The sequence below is a fragment of the Artemia franciscana genome, chromosome 16 (assembly GCF_032884065.1).
Source record: "Artemia franciscana chromosome 16, ASM3288406v1, whole genome shotgun sequence".
Taxonomy (NCBI): Eukaryota; Metazoa; Arthropoda; class Branchiopoda; order Anostraca; family Artemiidae; genus Artemia; species Artemia franciscana.
In genome coordinates, this window is record NC_088878.1 from 32,309,168 (window position 1) to 32,327,842 (window position 18,675).

The following is an 18,675-nucleotide window of genomic DNA, read 5'->3' on the forward strand; positions in this document are numbered from 1 at the left end:
ATATTCCCTGTGTCCCGACCGTTATTTGTGTTCCGGTGTGCCAGTCTGTAGTTTCTCTTTGAGTGTCCCGGTCGTCATTTATATTCCCTGTGTCCCGGTCGTCATTTGTGTCAAGGTGTCCCGGTCTGTAATTTCGTCAGTCGACAAACATGACATGAGTCGACAAACAACTTCATGATGGTATAATGCTCAATCCAAATAATGACGTCAGTCGACAAACATTCATGACGTCAGTCAACACACAACACACAAACAACTTATTTTTATATATATAGATTGATTATAAAATGAACAGGGTCACGCATAAGAATGAAAGTCACTACCCAAATAGGAATATCCTCTTTGGAGACTGACAGACTATAATAAGATGTTTCAGTACCTAAAACGGAATGCCTTTTTTTGGAAATTTTGCATCTTAATATTTGGGCCAGATTTAAAACAAAATTGTTACTCTTTGCGTACAAATTATGGAAACTGATAGTCGACTGAGGTGTGATCCTTCCACTATTTAGAAAGAGCAGTAGAATAAAGTAGAAAAAAAACTACTTTTATTTTTCAACTGCCATAACATTCGTTTTCACATTTTGTTATTATTTAGGAACAAAATGAACAGTATTGTGACTAAAATAATGAATCTCTTAGATAGGAGAGTTCCCGTGCAGACTGCCGTGTAGATTTTTATAATTTGGGTGTTATAATCCTTTATTCCAATTTGAAACAAAATTGTCTCTCTCGAGCCTAGTACTATCAATTTTGGGTCTAGAAATTTCTGATCTGATAGTGAAATTATCCCAATCGATAAAAAACAACTATTTTGGAGATCTTCTGCCATTTATAATAATTTTTCGCTTTTCTCGAATGATCAATGTGGGGAGTGTATCCTTCATAGCTTAGGAACAGATAATTCAGTTTAAAAAAAAAGCAAAAAAAAAAACAACTGAAAAATAAACAGAGCAATACTCGGAACAAAAAATTAATACATCCTATTCATCTCTCGTTTTATGTGCTTGAATTGTTCTCTCCATTGGCGAAAATGATGCTACCCTTTCTCATTCCAACACCTTCTAGATGGCTATGCCTGTAAGCGCGCCCAGAGTATCATAAAGCAGCCTCTATTCATTTATCTGGCTTTGAATCACGTCTGGGTTTGTCCTGTAACAGTAGCACTTTCAACTATAGGGTCCCTCCAGAAAATCGCTACTCTTAGGAAGAAAAACATGAGCCCAAAATTGACATCTGGATCGATATATCATGACACGGTTGACACATTGAAACGTCTTACTATTGACGAGTAAAATACTCTAATCAATATGCACAGAAAAGCAAAATAATTTTATTACTGATATCTTTAAGAGGTCCTTGGACTCAATCTTCCCTTCCTTTGTTTCGAACATTCGTCTTATAAGCTATACAGGTATCATAGGTATTGGAGACCTTTGCAGGCCTGGATCGAATAGTTGCGGGGTCCGATTAGGTTTGTTTTTCATGGGGCTCTCTCTACATATTAAATATTCAAATAAAAAAAAAACACTAAAGCTTAAATTCTGTACCAATTCCTTAAGAATGACCCTTGAATCACAAAGGTCGTAGAATAAATGGTTGAAATTACTAAAAATACTTTAGCGTAAAGAGCGAGGTAATACGAGGAGGTAAACCCCTCATATGCGTGATAATTTCTGCTTGTTTTTAGTTTTAATGCTGCTCCTCACTTTCAGTAGAAAAAAACTTTTCGTATTTATTTTTTCATTGTTTTTTTAAATAATGCTAAAAAATCCTGCGCCCCCTTCGTTGAAAGTCTCTTCCCAATTGAGAAGTTTTTCCATGGAAAGATCTTCCCACGTAACCCCCCCACCTCAACTCTCCCTCCCAAACCAAAAAAAAAACTGAAAACGTCCATACACTTCCCAGTAACCATTACTATATGCAAACACAGGTCAAATATTAGGGTTTTCGACTATGGTGAATAAAATGGCTATCTCAGAATTTTGATCTGGTGACCATGGGGAAAAATGAGCGTGGGAGGGGGCCTAGGTGCCCTTCAATATTTTTGGTCACTTAAAAAGGGCACAAGAACTTTTAATTTCCGTTAGAATGAGCCCTCTCACGACATTCTAGGACCACTGGGTCGATACGATCACCCCTGGGAAAAAACAAATAAACACGCATCCGTGATTTGTCTTCTTGTAAAAAATGCGAAATTCCACATTTTTCTAGATAGGAGCTTGAAACTTCTACAATAAGGTTCTCTGATTGGATCTGATGGTGTGATTTTCGTTAAGATTGTATGACTTTTAGGGGGTGTTTTCCCCTATTTTCTAAAATGAGGCAAATTTTCTCACGCTGGTAACTTTTGATAGGTAAGACTAATCTTGATGAAAGTTATATATTTAAAATCAGCATTAAAACGTGATTGTTTTTATGTAACTAATTGTATCAAAGTTCCATTTCTTAGAATTTCGGTTACTATTGAGCCAGGTCGCTCCTTACTACAGTTCGTTACCACAAACTGTTTGATCCATGATTTTGCTGTACATAATGGGCGGCACTTTAAATGAGAAAAGTCAGTTGTTTTGTATTTTATGTATTTTCTCTAGCCTAATCCAAAACGTTAAAAAAAGACGCAACAAAAATAAAAAAAATGTAAAGATTTAAGATAATAGTCAAGTAAAGTAAGTCACACTTTTAAGTTATTAATGAAAATAAGAAACGTAACGATAAATTTTCAGTATTTTCAGATGTCTCTGTGCGCCGGATAGCACCAGAATATTTATTTTGTAAGAATTTATAAAGTGTTCTAATAACCTACCGAGCGTTCTTTTTGTTTCCTGCTGATCCAAATAAAAATTAAAATTTCCAAAAGCAGATCCAAAGCAAACCAAAAACCCCACAATATTCTTCATCACTCCCTTCTCCAGTCTAAAGATACTCCAGCAGAGACCACTGGAACACTGGAAAACTAAATAGAAATCTTTTATCTCCAAAGAGACAATTAGAACTCCGCCCTCAAGTTGAAAGGTATCCCGAAGATGATCTCGCTAATCTTAATTTTGACAGCTGATGATTGTAGATGTTATTGATGACCATGATGAACTTGTTTGCAATCTCTAATATACCCAAGGGTGTGTTTACTATGGATGATTACCTGTGCTCAGGGATGGAAATGACGGCCTCAATGGCAGAAAGTGAGCTCTAATGAGTGTAAACAAGTATTAGTCACCATCAATGGTTGAAGTACCAAGAACAGTGAAAATGAAGCCCAATCGCTGGAAGTTAATAAGAGCAAACTTGCAAAAGCAAAATAAAAATTGGAAACTCGGTCTAAAAAGAAGAAGACCTTGATAAGGAGTTATGAATTTTTGGGAAGTAGCAAAAGCCGCTTCAAAAACAGAAATGTGAGTGAAAAATCATTAATTTTTCAGTTATTTAAATTGAAAAATTAGTTTAAATCATTAATTTAAATCATAAAAAAAATCATTACTAAGATTTCCTTTGAAGGTGTAGATGTCTTTGGGAATCAATTGATTGTTAATTTTAGAAATTTTTACGGAAGAAAATCGTTGTTAGGTTTAATTAATTAATTTTGCTAATTTCTTTCACGGTCCAGCTTGGCAACACTGACAAAAGTGCGGTATAGCCTAAAAAATCTCAATTTTGAAAAAAAAACACAGAAATATCTTGTAAATCACCGTTTTCATGCCCGAATAGACATAAGAAGGCTCCAGTCCAAAGTTTTTAAATTTCTTGGTACTATATGAGTTCTGAGCCGAGTCGCTGGATTTAGGATCCTTTGTCTGAAAGGACGCGGGTTCGAATCCCAGTGTACCCAATTGTTCAGTTTGGGACGGGAGTCAGTGGCGTGACTCTGTAAGCTTAGCCAGAGTCGACCCAGCTTTAAATGGGTACCTGGAGAAATCTGGGGAAGGTAAACAGGAAGGATGTGCGAAAGCACAGGATGGTTGGCCCCCAACCCCCCATTGCACTTCCTGGCTGAAGGGTCAAGAAACGGAGATCAGCACCGCTGGTAGGAACTGTAAAGTCTATTGCCGTATCCTTTACCTTTCTTATATGAGTTCTGTAGGACGTAAGCGGTTCTTTTCTTTTTCAAGGAAGTATAGCAGCTCGTAATTGAGAGTATGGAATTCTTATAGTAATGGATACCGAGCGTTTTAACAGCGCATTTGCAGTAAGAATTCAAAATTACCAGGGTCACTGACTGTGTGCTGTTACACAGGGGAACTGTGCAAAATGGAAAAGATTAATTTTTAGTTTAGAACAATTTAGTCAACCAAAGATTTAAGGTTCACCTAAAAGTAAATTATAAATTTTAATTATTAAAATAGGTATATTAAGCGTTTTAAGAGAGATTTAAAATTGATGAAAAAGAACTATTGCCATTAACAGTGCAGTGGTGCATAGCAGAAATATCAAATATCATAAGCAGATAAGCAGAAATATCAAATATCATAAGCAGATAAGCAGAAATATCAAATATCATAAGCAGATAAGCAGAAATATCAAATATCATAAGCAGATAAGCAGAAATATCAAATATCATAAGCAGATAAGCAGAAATATCAAATATCATAAGCAGATAAGCAGAAATATCAAATATCATAAGCAGATAAGCAGAAATATCAAATATCATAAGCAGATAAGCAGAAATATCAAATATCATAAGCAGAAATATCAAATATCATAAGCAGATAAGCAGAAATATCAAATATCATAAGCAGATAAGCAGAAATATCAAATATCATAAGCAGATAAGCAGAAATATCAAATATCATAAGCAGATAAGCAGAAATATCAAATATCATAAGCAGATAAGCAGAAATATCAAATATCATATGCAGATAAGCAGAAATATCAAATATCATAAGCAGATAAGCAGAAATATCAAATATCATAAGCAGATAAGCAGAAATATCAAATATCATAAGCAGATAAGCAGAAATATCAAATATCATAAGCAGAAATAAATATCAAATATCAAATATAAATATCAGAAATATCATAGCAAAAGCAGAAATAGCAGAAATTTCAAAAGGGCTTAATCTAAATCTAGTAAAAGTTTAAGTTTAATGAAGATTGAATTATCTTTTTGATTTTCATGGAATTCTCTTAATAAAGATAAATAATTTTGTTTTCAAAAGTTGTCTAAACTTTACAATAGGTAGGGATGGGTTAGTACGCAAAATATAGGATAGTAAGATAAAACGTGCATTCATAAATGTACCTACACAACTCTTCTGTTTTGACAAAAAGGAGTTAAAATATCTTCCACTCAAAAATAGAAAAAGTAAACTAAAATAAGCACAAAATTTTTTTTCAGGTTTTTACAATAATAAATCTATAATTTTTACTGGGTAGTGCTAGAGGGCTTCGAAATATTTTAATATCAAGGACGAACCTGTTGTCTCTCTCTTGTTATTTTTACATTTTTTTATTTTAATTATGTATATATTAACCATTTTTTCTTGCTTGGTCTTTACATTTGTTTTTATAAAAACGCATATTCATGGTAATAAGTTTAGAATGAGTTTATCTTTCTATTCTTCTAAAATATATTCAACCAAGAAAAGCATATTTAAAGCTTAACGTCAACCCCATAAAAGCTTAATACCCGGTTCAGATACCATGTTATTTTAGTATACTAAATGGCAAGCAGTTAAACTTTTTGTTCTTACACAATAGGGATGGATAGTGCTTTACATTTGGGGGTATTGGGGTTATTTATCAGTAGATTTATGATACAAAAAAAGAAGTCAACTATAATAATCTATAAGGTTTCATGTGACATTTTTGCACAGATTTTTACAACTACAATCTATTCCTACAACATATGCAAGCAGGTATTCAGTTGATCATTTATTTGATTACTTTTGAGTTTATTTGATTATTCAGTTGATTATTTTTCAATAGTATTTAGTCATTGAATTGGCCATTGAGTTGATCGTCTGGGCCACTCAGTCGGTAAACTTCAACTGACCCTTCAACTCTGTGGAATTCAACCGGCTCCTTCAATCGGCAATCATTTTTCAGAGAATACTTCAAGGACCACATCTACCTCACCAAAAATCAAAATAGCTACAGCCCCATCTACTATCCTAAATCGTAAATGATTGCTTGCACTACTTTATTTTTATAGTTCCGTCGTATGCGCTGAACAGGTTTAAGACGAGAACTGGGGTGGTGACACAAATATGAATTTAGAGAGAAACTCCTATAGAAAATCTAATTAAAATTAATTAAACTCTGATAAAACAACTGCTACCACTAATAACTCTCCATAGCTACCTGAGGCATGCAGAGCTGCCTGAACTCTTGTTCGAGCAGAATCTATTTTCTAAATTCAACCTTTACACATCCCATGCAGGGACGCAATTATATGGGGTACAGGGGGCAACTACCCCTTCCAGATCTCAGTCTGTCCCCCATACTCCAGTTTCCTCCCAGCTGAAATTTATATTCTCACAAAATTCTTGTCAAAACTAAAGTAAGCCCGCATGATTCAAGCATTTACAGAAACAGGTCAGTTTTGTTTAGTACATCTTTACATTTTATTTTTACTATATGACTTATTTTTCTCTTTTTATTGTAACTTTCACTTTACTTAGGAAATTTGGCTCCAACCTTATCCCCCCCCCCTTAGGGTTTCGACAATATTATGCTACTGATCCTATCTACTAACTTCATCTAAACTCTTTTTTTTACCTCTTCCAGCTACACTCTGTTGGTTCGGCCTCAGATAGATAAAAAAAAAGCACTTTGGAAATCTGTTATCTACCATCCGTGAAACTTGGTCAAGTTATTTTAAATTCTGTTTCATTATAGTCGTTGAAAGTGGGATTGAACCATATTTTTCTTGTACAGATTACTGACTGATGAACCGTCTGTCAAAAAAGAACATTAAACTATCCTTTGACGATTCCTTTGGAAAAAAACATTAACAAATCTTCCCCGGGCTTTCGAAATGCACCCATTTCAGAACCACACTTGCCCCTGCCATTATTGTGGCTTCCAGTATTCGAAGATTAGTTCTTCCTAAAATCAACATGTTTTTATGTTTCAGGAGGAATTGGACCTTGATAATCACTGATTGTCATATACTAATTGTCAGACTTGTTGAAATTGACCATTGACTTCTATTTGGTACCTTTTGAGTTAAATTAATCAGCTTTTCGTTAGGCTGGTCTTTCCCTCTTGGAATTCATACCCACACCTGGGCAGAAATACCGGAATACGCAGACATTCACGACAGAACAACATCCTAAGTGATTTAACGATAAATATAGGCCTACTATAAGGAAAGAAAGGCTGAGATGGCTAGGGCACGCTCTGCAGATGACGGATAACAGATTGCCGAAGATTGTCCTTTAAGGCCAATCGTCAAGGACTAAAGGGAAAGCAGATCGTCCTCGTCTGGGGTGGGAGGATATCAGAAGGAAAGATTTGAAGGAAATGGGAACTTCCTGGGAGGATGTAAAGAGGGTGGCTTCGAATAGATTGGGATGGAGATGGAGTGTGCTTAGCTGAGTTGACCTCAGGTGGCTAGGTACTACGATGAGTTGTTACTAGTAGTATTAGTAGTAGCATAGGCCTGCTTTAGCATAGGCCTGCTTAACTTGGCCGAATTTTATGGTCGTTCAGCCAAGATCAAAACTGGCCCAAGTTGATTCTTTCAATACTTATGACTTTTAAATCTCTAGAAAAATATATGAGTACAAATGTTAGAAGTTCTTGAAGAAACCAAACACTATGAAATAAATAATGAAGTTCAGCAATGATTAAAATTGTGTCCCCCATTATCCTATCGACAAGACAGACACGATGACCCACAACCGGTTCAATTGTACAGAACAGATTATATTTTTCTTTTTCTTTTTTTTGCCAAAATAGATTATGTCAAAGTGAACACCTTTGTTCGAAATCGCACTTCGATTTTGTGCAACGATCTCCTTGGGGACGTTTTCCTTAAAGGTTTCTGTGCTGAGTCGGCCAAAAAAAGCTTCCAAAGTCACTTAAAAGCTCATGATGGAGTGATGTCAGTGATATGCGGCCAATCAAATACTTAAAAGTACCTGAAACCACGAATTTAGAAAAAAAAAAATACACCGAATCTCCAGGGAGTACAACAGAGTATAATTCCCAGTTAGAAAAACATATTACTTACAAGCTAGGAATAAATTGAAGTGACTGTAATCCAATGTTTAATACAATATTTAAAAAAAAAACAGTTTTGCTTGGGAAGAATAAAATTAATCTGAAAATTTACAAATTTAACGAAAGGATTTACTACAATTAGGCCGAAGCAGTTTAATTTTTCTTATTTTTTTGTCAAAATAGATTATGTCAAAGTGAAGCAGCGTTAAGAAAATAAAGATTGAGATGAAATACACAGCAAAAAAGTTTTGTGAGGGGGTTTAAATTTTGTGGGGGGGGGGAGTTACCTCGAGATTTACAATCAATAGGCGTGATGGTAACAAATTAAAGCAATTTATTGTGTAAATAGGGAATAATATTTTAATGAAGATGAAACTAACTTGGATTTCAGTACATCGAAGTGGCAGAACACGAATGGACATATGTCTTGAAATAAGACATTTTATTCTTTACTCTTTTCCAGGGAAAAAGTTTTTATCCCGGCCCTTCACTCTTGGCATTCTTAATTCTGATTATTTTTTGGGGGCCATTTTATTTTAGGCTTCTGTTTCTCCAGTAATTATAATTTATCCCTAAAGTATTTGAAAGCAAGGTAATCTTGGCGTTTTATTTCAGCTCAGTGATTCAGGTTCAGTGATTCAGTGATTCAGGCTTCTGTTTCTCCAGTAATTTTAATTTATCCCTAAAGTATTTGAAAGCAAGGTAATCTTGGTGTTTTATTTCAGCTCAGTGATTCATGTTGGCATTCAATGAGTGATTCATTCAAATGGCGTGTTATGCAATATATTACAAAGAAGACCAGACAATCTGGGAAGCTTGTTAAACTTCGATGGAGAAAAGAATTGCAATTTACAATAGCCAACCTCTTAGATTTAAATACTCTCGCTTACTAAAGTAGGCACAATCCATCAAGTATGACAGTGGAAAAGCTCTAAATTTATGCTGCACTGCCATCACTATTTATCTTATGTTTTGCTCTTTCTCATTACTTGTCTCTTCACTTCTTGAACAATTGAACCATGTATTCTAGAGCCCTATTTTTGCATCCTAGATTCCAGTTTGCATCTGAAAGCTTGATAACACAAACCCACAGGAGAGTGAAAAATTTTAAAGCACTGGATACAATTCACATGTAAAACATCCTCATGTCTATGCTCTCCCTAGGAGTATTAATTTTTTGCAAAGTCTGCCCCCTTTTCAAGAAAAGATCTATTGCCTAATATGGAATTTCACTTTACCAATTAGAAAATAAAAAATACAAGGAAAAACAAAGACTCTTCTCAACCACTGAACAAGACAGGAAAAGTAAAATACTAGGGTCATGATTTCTAATAAATATTCACCAATATAGGAAGGAAAAGTAAAAGACAGGAAAAGTAAAAATACTCTGGACAAGATTTCTAATAAATATTCGTTAAAATAGGAAGGATTTTTCTAAATTGTGAAATAAAAAACTATAGAGGAAACCAAAAACATGTGAACTGGTAGAAACCATAAAAAAATTAATAGGAAATAGTTGAGCAGACTAAATCAGGAAAAAAATTGTTTTTATGATGGTTTAAATACGTAAAAATCATTGAGAATAAGAGTACCCATAAGAAGTTCGAGTGTGACGATATTTACAGAATTTTTTATAAGGGGAGGAAACATCATCGAGACAAGGAGTAATCCAAGGAAATATCCTACTACGTAACCCCCCTCCATCATAAGAGCCCCCCTGAAAAATGTCTTTATACTTGCCAACAACCAATACTATGTGTAAACAAAGGGCAAAGCTCATAGCCTGCAGCCCTTCCCCTTCAGTTTCAGTCATTTTTTTTATTTTGAATTGAAAACGGCTTATTACACTTTTTGTTTTCAGTATGTGCTTATTTGTTTTTTCACTGCATACGAATTTTCATGTTTTTTTGCTATTCCAGCTCTTCTTTTATGGTTTTTTGGATATAAAGCCCTATTTTGGAGTTTGCCTACGTTTAATATACTATAATTCTCGACTCCTTTATTGAAATTTTTCTTGAAAATTCTTTAAATTCTTGAATAAAATTATAGTAAACACGGACCATCGCTGGGGAAGAGGTAAGTTGACCTCCCAATTAAAGTCGATAGCTTCAATTTATTTTTGATTTTCTCCAAACATGTTACCGTGTCTTACCGTGAATGAAATTACCGTGAATGTAATTACCGTGTCTTTGTTTTCAAATTAAATAAAAAAAAAAATAATTTTTTTAGCTGAAAGTAAGGAGCGACATTAAAACTTAAAACGAACAGAAATTACTCCGTATATGAAATGAGTTGTCCCCTCCGCAATCCCTCGCTCTTTACGCTAAAGCTTTTAATTGTTTTAAAAAGTAGAATTGTGGCAAAAAGTCAGACTTTAGCGCAAAGAGCGAGGGATTGCGGAGGGGACAACTCATTTCATATACGGAGTAATTTCTGTTCGTTTTAAGTTTTAATGTCGCTCCTTACTTTCAGCTAAAAAAATTAGTTTTTTTTTAATTTCTGAACGTTTTTGAATTAATGTATGTTTGGTTTTGGCTCTCCGCACATAAATTATTAGAATGAAATTTGTATATTAATTCTTTTTTTGGCTAAATGGCTTTCTGTTAGTTTTGATTAGACGATTTTGAGAAATAAGGGGTGGAGAAGGAGGCCTAGTTGCCCCCCAATTTTTCGGTTACTTAAAAAGGCAACTAGAACTTTTAATTTTTAACGAACGTTTTTATTAGTAAAAAATATACGTAACTTAAGAATTAACTTACGTAACAAACTTTCATAACCTTATATTTTTATTATGTATACGAGGGGGTTTGTACCCTAGTTAATACCTCACTCTTTACACTAAATCGTAAGTTTTGTCCCAATTCTTTAAGAATGACCCCTGAATCAGAAAGGCCGTAGAATAAATAGTTGAAATTACTAAAAATACTTTAGCATAAAGAGCAAGGTATTTATCTCCTCCTAAATACCTCGCTCTTTATGCTAAAGTATTTTTAGAACCCCTCATATGCGTAATAATCTCTGTTCGTTTTAAGTTTCAATGCTACTTCTTCCTTTCATTTGAAAAAAACGTTTTCATGTTTATTTTTCATTGTTTTCTTATAGTAATGCTAGAGAATCCTGCGCCCTTGTCATTGAATTTTTCTTCCCCCATGACAGATTCCTCCAAGGAAAGATCACACTTCCCAATAACCATTACTATATGTAAACACTGGTCAAAGTTTGTAACTTGCAGCCCCTCTCCCAGGGATTGTGGGGGAGTAAGTCATCCCCAAAGACATAATTATTATGGTTTTCGACTATGCTGAACAAAATGGCTATCTCAAAATTTTGATCCGTTGACTTTGGGAAAAAAATGAGCGTGGGAGGGGGCCTAGATGCCCTCCAATTTTTTTGGTCACTTAAAAAGGGCACTAGAACTTTTCATTTCCGTTAGAATGAGCCCTCTTGCAACATTCTAGGATCACTTGGTCGATACGATGACCCCTGGGGAAAAGAAAAAAAAACAAAAAAAAAAAAACAACAAACAAATAAACACGCACCCGTGATTTGTCTTCTGGCAAAAAATACAAAATTCCACATTTTTGTAGATAGGAGCTTGAAACTTCTACAGTAGGGTTCTCTGATACGCTGAATCTGATGGTGTCATTTTCGTTAAGATCCTACGACTTTTAGGGGGTGTTTCCCCCTATTTTCCTAAATAAGGCAAATTTTCTCAGGCTCGTAACTTTTGAGGGGTAGGACTAAACTTGATGAAACTTATATATTTAAAATCAGCATTAAAATGCGATTCTTTTGATGTAACTATTGATATCAAAATTCAATTTTTTAGAGTTTTGGTTACTATTGAGCCGGGTCGCTCCTTACTACAGTTCGTTACCACGAACTGTTTGATACTTACTACTTACGAAGTTTTTTACTATTTTAAAAAGAAGAGTTGAGAGAAAGAGTCAAACTTTAGCGTAAAGAGCGGGGTGTTGATGAGGAAGCAGCCCCTTTCATATACGAAGAAATTTCTGTTCGTTTTAAGTTTTAATGTCGCTCCTTACTTTCAGTTAAAAAAAAACGCGTTTTTTATTTATGTCAATAAAATGAGACAAAACATAAAATTTATTGAAAAACTTCTTGAAAATATTAAGTATGTAATTACCGTGTATTTTTTTTAATTTTCTTCTACATTATCCTCAGATTTGTAATCGAGAAGCTCAAAACAATGGAGGAAGATTTATACCCTTGGTATGAACAATGATAGAATTTAGAAGCCATTTTTAAAACTAGTTTTCCCGGTACCATTCGGTTGTGAAAAAAGCACTGGGAGGCTCATTGATAGAGCCTTCGATTAAACAACTACTTGGCCACTGTAAGGCTATGGTACATTGTTGCTTTTCTATTTGAGCGTCTAGTTTTCATTCAACGCACGACTGATTCTTCCTCCTTCCTCCTCCTTTCTTGTACATCTATCTCTAGCAAACATCTATCTCTTTTGTACATCTTTTCTTTTCTTTTTCTTTTGTTCTTTTGTACATCTATCTCTAGCAAACATTCGGAGAGCATAGTAATGGTAACAGAGAACTAATAATCTATAGTAAATTTTATAGAAACTCATTTCTAAACAAATTTAAACCCATAGATTCTACAGAGCAAAGTCATGCATATTATGGTATGATACATAGAAGATGTTTGTGACACTTCTACTTGCTTCGACACGTTAGAAGTGGTGAGTATAAGGGACTTCCACAATTACCAGTAAGCTCGCTTAATAATATTAGAATTGTATAAGTCCTGTGACTCAGAATCTTAATGATAGTTCTTTGTTTCATAATCATTTAACTCGTCTTGCCGGTAATTTTGTTGCCCTGAATAAAAGTGCAAACAGGCCTGGCCACCCTACCATCTTTTCAGGGTCAGGTGTTTCAAGTTCTAATCCAGAGAGCATTCCCTGTACAAAGCATTCGGATGGCTGAGTATTTAGTTGTTTTTTTTTAATAAATTAGAGTGGCATTTATTAGGTAAGGGTTAATATTTTTGTTTCTTTTTAAGTGTTTTGTAAATGTTGGGGGGGGGGGATTTGGATATTCGTTGCTGATATTTTTTTGCAATAAATTAAATTGAATTTAAAAAATCATATTGAGTAATTCAACACGCGCTTAAATCACAAACACAAAAATATGTTCTAAGTTTCAAAATTCTTGAACCTAAAATTGCCATTTGGAAAAACAAAGGACTTTCAAAAACCAACAGTTGGCCTTTCCCATCATTGTATCTGACAAGAGGTTAAATCCTGAGTCAAATAGTTCTGACAGTTTCAGCTTTTTTTGCTAGCTCGTCCAATTCCATGTCATTTAAAATACACCTACCGCTTTTTATATGCCAAGTAGTAGAACTTTCGAAAAACAGATGCTGAAAATGGAAGAAAGGCAAAATTCATTGTCTGAGTTATAAACTAAAATGCTATTAATTCATCAGGAATTAATTTGTTCTTTTAATGTTTCAAGTTCTAATCCAGAGATAATTCCCTGTACAAAGCATTCGGATGGCTGAGTATTTAATTGTTTTTTTTTTAAATAAATTAGAGCGGCATTTATTAGCTAAGGGTTAATATTTTTGTTTCTTGTTAAGTGTTTTGTTGAAATGCTATTAATTCATCAGGAATTAATTGTTCTTTTAATTCATTTGTAATTATTCATTGAAGATTTTAATTTATAGCTAACCGATTAATAGTTTAAATTAAGTCTTTAATTCTTCTTTAATCATCATTTGGTATTTTTGAACATTTCAAGTAATTAAGTTTAGGCAATAGCGTCGACTTTGTACAGAGAGGTGCATGTCCTGCATTATTATTATTATTTGATTTTTTTTTGAATAGTCATGCCTTTGGATAGATTTTTAAAGAAAGTTTGCCAAAGGTAACCTGTCATTTAAAGTATCTCAACAATATTTATTAAATATCTAATAGATATTGCAAAAAGTCTCATTTAGGAATATCCCGATGTTTTCTAGCGACAGGGATTTTCAGGATTAAATTTGACCTTTATAGAAAGTGTAGAAACCATAGTAGCCATTTTTTTCTTTTAGATTCAAAAGGAAATCTGGCGAAACACAAAGAAAATTATTAAGTCATTTTCTGTTGATGTTACTAAATGTGATCTATTATTTTTATTAATACTTTTCTCGGCCCTAAATTTGATCAATGAATTACAAATATTACTAGATGGTGATCTTTACTTTTAATATCAACGACGTCACTCCAACAGATACTAGTGCCCCGCACTGATACAAGCAATCTTCGATTTACAATAATACAAGCAATAAGATTGGCCAACTTACGATCATGTGAATATCATGATAATTTATGAACCATTCTTAGGTAAAATCCTACTTTAGCTACTTTTGACTATCTTGGAAAGGGGTTAAGTTAGGTAAATGAAACTTTAGGGAAAGGGTTTGAGTCTAGAGGCTGAAGTATGTCCCGGGAAGGTATTTTGAAATTCCTATCTCCACTCCTTCTCCCTCTAGAAGGTCCTGGAATTTGCCTACATGACAGATCTATTACCAATTGAAATTTTGACAAAGCAACATTTTATCTTATTTTTCAGTTTTCTGTTTATTTTTCTCTGGCTTCAGTTCTGGAAACGCAACTCCAGATATTTGAAAAGAATTTTGAGCCATATCAATATTTTTTTTCAAAATTTAGGAAATATATTTGCATATTATTAAAACATTATAAATTGGGATGGAGCAAAGTTGTAAAACTGAAACAATTTCTTGTACTTCACTTAAACAAATGATCTATTTTGCAAGGTTTACTTTTATAGTACACAGGTTTTCAAAGGTCACTAAAGGTCAGGATCCTCCAGAGGGAGAAAAAGTAGAGGTGGGTATTTCAAAACACCTTCCCGGGACATACTTTAGCCTGTAGACCCATCCCTGAAAGTTTCATTTTCTCAACCTAACCCCTTTCAAAAATAGCCAAAAGATGCTAAAGTATAATCTGCCCATTTTTATTTTCAAATACTGCATTGGGTATAACCAGATTGTGCATTGGGTATAACCGAAATTATAACCGAAAACAGATTGTGCATTGGGTATAACCGGTTGGGTATAACCATCCCCTGCATTGGGTATAACCGAAATTGCAGCAGTCTGTAACCGTTACTGTTTTCCTAAACTAAATTTATATAGGCTAGGATACCTTTTATCTCTGTTTTTACCAACCTGGGCGTTAAAACCTCTTAATAAAAATACATTATTTCTACCTGGGACTCTGTACACAGGAAAAGGATCTTAGGCTTTCTTTTTTCTAGAGTCTAGTAAAGAGTGAATGTTTTTGAAGGTACTGTTCTTTGCTAGGATTATAGTAATACGTCATTTTTGTAAATGACCAAAACAGGTAAAATCAGCCAGGGCTGGTCGTACCATATTGACGGTCTTCAAATGTTGGCAGTGAGCATATTTGAAATTGAATTTCTACATCGATTGCCCATTTTGATAAAACGGGAGATAGTGCGGCAGAAAAGTTCTATTTCATGCTATTTGTGGCACAAAACATTAGTGTCGACCAAATGGGATCAAAATGCTGTAGAAGGGATATTCTAAGAAAATCATCAGTGCCCCTCCCCCTCCCATATCTTTACACCACAGCAAAGTGTTATTTTCTACTATTAATGTCAAAAACAACAATTTTGGCCAAAAGGGGGTTAAATTGCTGAAGAACAGAGATTTTAATAGACCGGATCTGTTTTTCATGGTCTAGAACCCCTTACAAGAAAAATGTTCTGAGCCCCCCTTTCATTTTGAAAAATGGCTCTAAAGTATGACTGGTATGCCTCAATGAGCTCCATGTTTATTCATAAATTGTAACCTGACAATGAAATGAACCTCAAGTGATTACGAAGATTTTTGAAAGATCCTTTGGAGATGATAACCTCTTTGAGTAGCAAAAAGGATCTTAGCGCAGGATAGTGACGTTTTCTGTCACTTGTGGCATAAAACATAACTTTTTACCAAAGCAAATTGGAATCTCGTGGTCTTACTACCTAATAAAAAAACAAATAAACTCAAAAACCACATTAAAAAGATAAAAATAAAATACTAACCATTAATCTGTGTTTTCTAACTTTCTTGCATAATTTGTATATTTTTCTTGATTTTAGCGACGACTTTGAGCATGCAACATGCTGAATATATTTTCATATCAGTTGATGTATTTGAAAGTTTTCTTAGCTCGCTAGCTGAAGAACTATGAATTTACAGGTATCGCCAGAGGACAGCGAAAATCTCTCTATTCATTTCAATAGTGACTAATCTTACCTCTCTAACGAGAGGGAACCAAGGTGGCCCTCATACGTTTTCCAGATGAAATTGTTTGACCACAGCCAATATACGTAAGAAGTAACCGATATCATCCCAGTTTTGCCCCTGGGGGGGGGGGGCTGGACCCATATGAGACATTTGTGGGGATACGGGCCTGTAGATTACAATCAAAAGTCACAGGAGTTAGGCTCAGAATGTTTTCCTATTAGATTCTGCAATTGATGTAATTTATGAAGAGGATGGGGGGAGGGTTAAAAATTACTTTTTATCCGAATAAATTATGTATGGACGTGCAGAAGTAAACTGGCAAATTACCACTAAATTTATAGTTTATGGTGCTCATACTGATGAGTACAACTGCTCTAATCTTACAGTATTTTCAAACCAATTTTGTAATGCTTAACAAAATAACAGGAATGCCACGGTAAATTTTTCACACCTTAATATTGCAAATAAGTTCCTCAAAAGAAACAAATTTGGCAAAGAATATAACGTTTTCGTTTTGATTACCTAAGTCTATCTGCTCAGTTCCCCATGAACGAAATATTTACTATATTCTTTTTCAAAGAAAAATACTTTCATCATATTTATGATTCTCCTTGTAAATTTCCCCTTCCTTCCAGATTTCTACCTGACAGACCTTAAAAGAGTGATCTCTTTTTTTAGATTGCAGACATACCAGGCTTTCAGTGAATCTGATCACACTTCTGAAAAGAAATAAAGGAATCTGACACATATGTCATTAAATTTTGATAGAGAGCTATGAGACAGAGAAAAGCATGATATGCAACATCATAAAAAGATGTTTGAGTATGCACTAAGACAGTATGAATTTTGCTTGTAGTTTTTGATGTAATGACATTTTCATAGGTTGTCTGCATATTTTAAGACGCTTTTAAGTTTTTTTAAGACTTGAAGTAGCAATATAAACAGCAAAGAGCGTTATAAACAAAGAATGAAGTAGACAGTAACTGTAAGTAATCTAAAACACAAAAAATATGAATTTACAGGATTTATTCTTTTCTTCTTAAAGTGCAAAGGACATAAAAAAAATTTCTTGGCCTCATAAGGTCCTTTCAGGTGCAAGAGAAAACAATAGGTGAAATATTTTCCTAAAAAGAACAGATAAGATACGCTTGTACAAGCCAAGTCCCTAAGTCAAGTGTATTTTTTGCCAAATATCTTCCTCGTTCTTGTTAGTTTATACAAAGAATTACTCGTGTTGGATAAAAACTGATGATTGTGGATAAAGACCCCAATCTCGAACTTTCACATCCTTAATATTTGTTATACCTTCCACTTTCAAAAATGTTTGTTCATTTTTGCTCAATGACACAAGAAAAAACCGAATGTTAACCATAGAAAAACTAGAAAAATTCTAGCCCTAAAAATATTGCCCACAAAAAGATAGCCCAAAACCGACTGGTTTTGCCATGGTAGCGATAAGTCCACATGCATATGAACGGGCTATTCACCTATTGTAAATTAATTCATACCTTAAAACCGTGATTTTCAAAGCCTTTCTGTTAGTTGCTAAGAACAGTATCAACTAAGGGCAACTATATATATCTATATATATAAAAATAAGTTGTATGTTTGTTTGTTTGTACGCATATGACGTCATTATAAGTATATAAGGCTTTGTATATGACGTCATTATAAGTATATAGGGGGCGATTCAAAGAGAATTTCCGTATAAATCCTACAATGGCAGAAGAAACAGCCGAAGAAGCTTTTCAAAGAGTTAATTAAAGAGAAATTTTAGTATAAATCCTACAATGGCAGAAGAAACAGCCGAGGAAGCTGCTCAAAGAGTTAATGCCAAAAGGCTTGTGGCTAATAGAGAAAGTAAGAAAAGAAAGCGTGCCGAGGAATCACAAGAACAACATGAAAACAGGCTTGCGTCTCAAAGAGAAATTACCAAAAACTCTAAATGATCTTTAGGTTTCTGCCTAAGCTGAAGAATACATGGTTCAAAAACCATTTCCTGATATTATACTTAGTCATTTCTTACCAAAGCCTCAATATCGCTTCGAATATATGCACTGTTTCCTCCATGTTGTCTAAACTGTCGATTCCTATTGTAAAATTTATATCCTGGAATATTTAAAAGAGCGGAGTTGTGGTCATTCAGCCAGGTTTCAGTAAGACCTATAACCTGAAACAAACCGAAAGATCACATATATCATTTAAAAAAATTGA

At 34.2% G+C, this 18,675-nt stretch overlaps 1 protein-coding gene across 1 annotated transcript in view; it reads right to left on the minus strand.

Moving 5' to 3' along the window:
* LOC136037348 (tyrosine-protein kinase Drl-like) overlaps window positions 1-2,945 on the minus strand; it is a 116,849-nt gene extending 113,904 nt beyond the window's left edge. The window contains exon 1 of the mRNA XM_065720024.1: window positions 2,807-2,945. Within this exon, the coding sequence (XP_065576096.1) occupies window positions 2,807-2,900 (94 nt within the window). The 5' untranslated portion in view covers window positions 2,901-2,945. The remainder of the gene's footprint in view (window positions 1-2,806) is intronic.
* Window positions 2,946-18,675: the final 15,730 nt, after the last annotated feature.